The sequence below is a fragment of the Mus caroli genome, chromosome 5 (assembly GCF_900094665.2).
Source record: "Mus caroli chromosome 5, CAROLI_EIJ_v1.1, whole genome shotgun sequence".
In the NCBI taxonomy this organism is placed as follows: domain Eukaryota; kingdom Metazoa; phylum Chordata; class Mammalia; order Rodentia; family Muridae; genus Mus; species Mus caroli.
Genome location: NC_034574.1, coordinates 116,560,092 through 116,566,789, shown reverse-complemented (window position 1 = coordinate 116,566,789; position 6,698 = coordinate 116,560,092). Strand labels below are relative to the sequence as shown.

The 6,698-nt window shown below is 47.5% G+C and overlaps 1 protein-coding gene across 1 annotated transcript in view; it reads left to right on the top strand.

Annotated features, from left to right (window-relative positions):
- The first annotated feature begins 1,689 nt into the window (after window positions 1-1,689).
- The window catches only part of Vps33a (VPS33A core subunit of CORVET and HOPS complexes), a 24,990-nt gene continuing 19,981 nt past the window's right edge, over window positions 1,690-6,698 (top strand). Inside the window, exons 1-4 of the mRNA XM_021163156.2 lie at window positions 1,690-1,826; window positions 3,181-3,246; window positions 3,714-3,841; window positions 5,200-5,386. Of these exons, the coding sequence (XP_021018815.1) occupies window positions 1,725-1,826; window positions 3,181-3,246; window positions 3,714-3,841; window positions 5,200-5,386 (483 nt within the window). The 5' untranslated portion in view covers window positions 1,690-1,724. The remainder of the gene's footprint in view (window positions 1,827-3,180; window positions 3,247-3,713; window positions 3,842-5,199; window positions 5,387-6,698) is intronic.

The following is a 6,698-nucleotide window of genomic DNA, read 5'->3' as shown; positions in this document are numbered from 1 at the left end:
GGTGGCTCACAACCATCCGCAATGAGATCTGGCGCCCTCTTCTGGAGTGTCTGAAGACAGCTACAGTGTACTTACATATAATAAATAAATAAATCTTTAAAAAAAAAAAACATTGTAAATAATATCTTGTGGGGGCTGGAGAGATGCTCAGTGGTTAAGAACACTGACTGCTCTTCCAGAGATCCTGAGTTCAATTCCCAGCAACCACACAGTGGCTCACAACCATCCGTAATGGGATCTGATGCCCACTTCTGGTGTGTCTGAAGAGAGTGATCGTGTATTCCTATACATAAAATAAATATAAATATTATTCTCAACTTTGGTATCATTAACTTGAGGTGAGTCCATAGAGGTCAGAAGTGGGCATTAGAGGACTTGGAACTGGAGTTCTGGAGTTACAGGCAGTTTTGAGCTGGAACCCCAACTCTGGTTCTCTGGAAGAACAGCGTGTTCCCACTAAGCCATCTCTCTCTTCTATTTTTTAAACTGTGTTTGCCTGAAAGTATCTATCAGTGCTGTGTGCTGTGCCCTCCTAGGTGAGAAAGGGGCACTAGATTCCGTGTTAGTATTTCTTCCAGGCTCTGCTGCGCAGTTACCTGGCAACAGCTATGTGTGCCTGACTCAGTATAAAAGAGGCTGCTTGCCGCCCCCTTCCTCCCCGCCCCCACTCTCTTACCCTCTTCCCTCTCTGTCCCTTCGCTCCCCTTTCCTGTTTCTCTCCATGTGTTCCTGGCCGGCCTCTACTCCTCTATTTTCTCCCTCTTTCCCTTCCCCTCCTCTCCCCTCCCTACCTCCTTCCTCAACTCCCCTCCCCATCTCCCCATGCCCTAAATAAACTCTATTCCATACTATATCCGTCATATGGCTGTTACCTCATGGGGAAGGGATGTCTCAGCATGAGCTCGCAGAGGCACCACCTTCCACCTCACCATACCTCACTCTATCAAGCATATCCCTGGCTTCTTTTTCTTGTTTTATAAAACACAACACCCTGGAACTGGAGTTACAGATGGTCACCTATCCTGTGGATCCTGGGAACCTACCTGGTCTATGGGAGAGCAGCAGATGCTCTTAACTGCTGAACCATCTCTCCAGTCCATTTATTGTTTGTTTATGTGGAGACAGGTCTCACTGTGTAGCCCTGGTTGTCCTGGAGCTCGCTATGTTTACCAGGCTGGCCTTGAACTTGCAGAGATAAGCCTGCTCTGCGATTGAACCACTTACTGGGTGTAGTAAGGTGCATTTTGTAGTTTGGCCTCAATCGCCATTTTACACCAGTATTCTAGCTGTGAAGAGAGAAGGATGGTGCTTTTAAACGCGACAAATAACATCTAAATTCCATCCTTAAGACCCGGCGATGGTGGCTCACGTCTTTAATCCCAGCACTTAGGAGGCAGGAGGATTTCTGAGTTCGAGGCCAGCCTGTTCTACAGAGTGAGTTCCAGGACAGCCAGGGCTATACAGAGAAACCCTGTCTCGAAAACACACAAACAAACAAACAAAGTCAATTTTCACTGCTCACCATTCTTAGGCACGGTAGGGAAATACTTCAGAAAGGGGAGGGGAGGGGACGCCTCCTCGCATGCGCACTAGGATCTTGAAGGCGCATCACTGCTAGCTAGACTCCGCCTTTCGCATTCAACAAGCCTCAGGGACTCGGATCACGTGAACGTCCCGTCACGTGACACAGGCGGCGTCTGGGGAAATGCGGGTGCCGGGGCAAGATGGCGGCGCACCTGTCCTACGGGCGAGTGAACCTGAACGTGCTGCGCGAGGCGGTGCGTCGGGAGCTGCGCGAGTTCCTGGACAAGTGCGCTGGGAGCAAGGTGAGGGACGGGGCCCCGGCGCCGCCAGGCTTGGCTGGGCGGGACTGTGCGAGGCCCTGGGGGCGATCAGGTCGCCCGCTCAGTGACAGCCTCTGGCCGGGAGCTCCCCGACCTGCGAGACTGTTGTCCTTTCCAGCCTGGAAGCACGCACGCCCACAGCCCTCGGCACACAGCTTGTGAAAGACGAGCTGTCACTTCGTAACTTCAACATGGATCGTTTTGTCTAGATCGGGGACTTCATAGAATTTCCTTTCTTCCTTTTTTCCTCTCTGTGTTTGAGACAGGGTAACGCTGTGTAGCCCTCGAACTCACTGAGATCCACCTGTCACTGCCTCTGAGTGCTGGGATCGGCTCTCCATTTTATTTTTGAGCCTGTTCCTGGCGATATAGACTGTTCCTGCCAGCACTCCTTTCTCTCGCCTCTGGCACTACAGGCATGAGCCATGCTGTGAGGTTTTCTTTTAAGTATTTTTTCCCCCTCTATTCTGAGATTTATTAATCATTCCCCATCCCTCTACAGGGAATGGGAAGTTCTAATCTGAAGAAAAAAACAAAACAGATGCTCAAAGAATCAGTTTTGGGCTGGGCAGTGGTGGTGTACGCCTTTAGCCCCAGCACTTGGGGAAGCAGAGGCAGGCGGATTTCTGAGTTCGAGGCCAGCCTGGTCTACAGAGTGAGTTCCAGGACAGCCAGGGCTACACAGAGAAACCCNGTCTCGAAAAAACCAAGAACCTCCACCCTCCTCACCCCCTCCCCCAAAAAAGAATCCGTTTTGGAAACATAGCTCCAACTAAGGTGATTGCTTGCTGCCATTGAGTCAAAAAGGCAGATTATTAAATCACAGGGGGCAGTATTAAACTGAAATTGATGTCGAAATCAGATATAATAGATTGTGTGGACCAGGTTTACAAAGTGTTTCTCCTGGAGGAAGCAGGGATCTCTGATGCCAGTATCATGAAATTTCCCCCTTTGGGGAAGGTTTTTTTCAACCCTTAGGCTATAATGTGACCAGAGCCTTTAAAAATCCTAACTCTAACTTTTAGAAGAATGTTCTAGAAAGGTGGCTTAGAGGTGAAGAGGGAGTGTAGCTCTTCCAGAGGAGCCCTGATCAGTTGCTGGCACCTACAGACAACCACTTGTAACCCCAGATCCTTGGAAATTTGGTGGGTCTGGTCTCTGAGGGGAACTGCACCCACCTGCACATACCCAGGCACAGACACATATAACTAGACATAATTAAAGTGGGGGTGGGGCAGGGAAAATATTAAACCTTATAAAATTATATTCTTACTGGTTATAACTGGCTTTTCTGTTGCTGTTGGTGGAATTTCTGAGTGCTTCTTCCCTCTTACAGGCAATAGTGTGGGATGAGTACTTAACAGGACCATTTGGACTGATCGCACAGTACTCACTACTAAAGGTAATATGCATAGGAGATGTATCCAAGAATTAATAATTAATCTAGCCTAGTACGGGTAATGGGATTCTAACATATCTTCCTGAATAATCACTTGCAAAGCTATCTGAGCTGAACAAACACTGGTATTAATACACGATTAACATTCAGCCTAGAGGGTGCTGCTGCTCAGTGGTAGTGTGCTTACCTGGTATGCATGACATGCCGAAATTGATGTCCAGCATGCAACAGGGAAAAAAAAAACAAACCAGAAACAAAACCATTGTGTGCACAAGCACTGTCTTGTGTGACTGCCGCAGAGCCTTGGCTGGTATGCTGTGTCGAATGGTTGGCCTGCGGATGCAGAAACAACGGCTCTATCTTTCAGCTTGGTCCTTCATGTGTTTGGTTAGGACTCTGAATTACTTACAGAGCTGAGAGAGACAGAGCTCAGGGTTCTTACTGTGTGTCTTCTGTGTGTGCTTCCCTAGGAACATGAAGTGGAAAAAATGTTCACACTTAAAGGAAGTCGTTTGCCGGCAGCTGATGTGAAGAATATCATTTTTTTGGTCAGACCCAGGCTAGAGTTGATGGACATAATTGCTGAGAATGTACTCAGGTACCTCAGAGTTTTGTGGTGTAAAAGACGTTGGGCTTTAAAAGTTGTTTGTTTGTTTGTTTTACATTTATTTGTTTGTTTGTTTATCTCTTTATTTATTTTGGAGGAATGGTGGGTGCCTGTGTGGAGGTAAGAAGACGACTGGTAGGAATGAGTTCTGTCCTCCCAAGGACGTCCCAGGGATTGGACGCAGGTCATTAGGCTTGGCATAGGCGCCTTCCCTTGCTGCTGAACTCTTCCTGCCCAGTTGTCTTTATAAAGACTTTCTTTTTTTTTTTTGGTTTTTCGAGACAGGGTTTCTCTGTGTAGCCCTGGCTGTCCTGGCACTCACTTTGTAGACCAGGCTGGCCTCGAACTCAGAAATCCGCCTGCCTCTGCCTCCCGAGTGCTGGAATTAAAGGCGTGCGCCACCACGCCCGGCCTATAAAGACTTTCATGATCCGAGTACCTTCATTCACCCTCTTGTCAGAGTGTTGGACGGCCATCGTTTGGAAGAGTGGGACCAGACAAGGCAAAACGTTAGGAGTAGGATGGAAGACACGTGGCAGTGTTCTGAGTGCTTGAGGGACAGAACTTCACTCTCTGAGGATGGCTCAAACTTCCAACCTGGGTCAGCAGAGAGAACCCTGCCTTTAAAAACACCACACAGAAACCTCCGGTGGCTACTGTTTTCAAACTGCTGTAATGGGCTTGAATTTCATAAGCAAACAAGAACTGTGGAATCAAGGAAGTGAATGTGGAATCCACTCTATAAAGGAAGCCCTCTGGTACAGTTGGTTGATGGGGCCCCTGAAAACCTCAACTGTGTGTGGCTGTTCTTGGAAGTTCACAAACAAGGAGACTAGGGAACGGGGGTTCTCATTTTAATACAAGACCATTGTGTTAAACTGGTTTGGTTAAAGAGGCATTTGTTTTCAAAAACACAGGTGTGCTGTTATAAGATCTGGTTTTGTGTATGTGTGTGTGTGTGTATCTGGAATCAGTTTTGTTAACAATTTGGGTATGAGTGTCTGGCTTTTCTGTTGTTTTGTTTTGTTTTATGTGTCTGAGCATTTGCCTGAATATATGTATATGTGCTGTGGTGCCTTTGGAGGCCAGAAGAGGGCGCTGGATTCCCTGGAACTGGAATTTAGACAGTTGTCAGTTGCCATGTGGGTGCTGAGAACCAAACTGGTATCCTCTGGCAGGGCAGCTAGTGCTCCTAACCTCTGAGCCATCCCTGTGCCCCTTGAGAGTCTGCCTTTATGTGTTTCCGTAAGCAGTGTGTGTTTGGTACCTGCCAGGTCTTAGGGGTGCTAAGAAAAGCAACCTGAGACTCTAAGCAGCATATAAGCTAATCATGGTCACTTCCTTTGCAGTGAGGACAGGCGTGGCCCTGCCAGGGATTTCCATATTTTGTTTGTGCCTCGCCGGAGCCTACTGTGTGAGCAACGGCTGAAGGACCTGGGAGTTTTGGGATCCTTTATTCATCGAGAAGAATACAGTTTGGATCTCATTCCATTTGATGGGGACCTCTTATCCATGGAGTCAGAGGGGGCTTTCAAAGTAAGTTTGACATTTCCTTAACATCAAACTTTTATGTGTTCTCACTGTGTGGACCTGCCTAGTCTGGAACTCAGAGATGCACCTGCCTCTGCCTCCCGAGTGCTGGGCCGCAGACTTCGATGTTGTTGGGTTCACTGCTGGATGTGTCACACTGCTGCTTCCAATCGTGTCTGTGCTGTGTGGAGGGGAGGCCCACATCTGTGCTGTGTGGAGGGGAGGCTCGTGTGTGCTCCTGTCAGATGTGTTCTCTTTGCTAAATTGCTTGCTCATGGTTTTCTGCCCAGTTCTCCTCTTTCTCTGTCTCTTCTCTTTTTGTCTATATGTCATGTGTGTGTGCAAAAGAGGACGTCCCGAGATGTCACTCTCCGCCTTATTCCCTTGAGACAGGGTGGCCAACAGCTTCAGACACCCAACACCCTCTCATCTAATTCCCCAGCTCTGGGGTTACACAAGTGCCTGTTCACCCACACTTGTGTGTGTATACGTGCTCATGTGTGCATGTGTGTGTGTGTGAGCGTGCATGTGCGTGTGAATGTCCCTGTGTGTGTGAATGTGCGTGTCTGTGTGTGAATGTGCAAGTGCGTGTGTGTGTGTGAATGTGCGCGTGAGTGTGCGCGTGTGTGAATGTGCAAGTGCGTGTGTGTGTGTGTGAATGTGTGCGTTTGCGAGTGCATTTGAACCCTGGTACTTCACTTACCCATCAAGAGCTCTCAACCATTGAGTTTGCTTTCCAGACAGCTCCATCTCACCCTAGCCCCGCTTTGTGAAGGTGTGGCCTTGTTCTGTAGTCTGTGGTGGCCTTTCTTGCCGCTCTCCACCTCAGCTTCCTAAGTGCTCAGATGATGGGCGTGCTGGCTCCCATTGGTGTTTGTTTGTTTGTTTGTTTGTTTGTTTGTTTGTTTTTAATATCTTGCTTAATATTTATTCACAGGTACAGTCTATTTGAATCAGAATCTATTTTGCTATTTTAGGACAAGGTCTCACGTAGCCCAGGCTAGCCTTGAACTCCTGATCCTCCTGTTTCTAATATTCAGTCTGGAAGTACAGATGTCTGTTAACTACACATGGCTAGCCCCCATGTTTTGTTTTCCAGGAGTTCTTTATATAATACGTTAGCTTTAATGTCATCTAAATGCTGTAAAAGTCACTCCTTTTTATTTTTTTATTTTTAAGGATTTTGTTTGTTTTTTATTCTTTTTGTGGTTGCTATTTTATGTGCTATGGTATTTTGTCTGCATGTGTGTATATGCATCACAAGTGTTTCTGCATGTCTGTGTGTGCACACGTGTTTCTGCATGTCTGTGTGTGCACA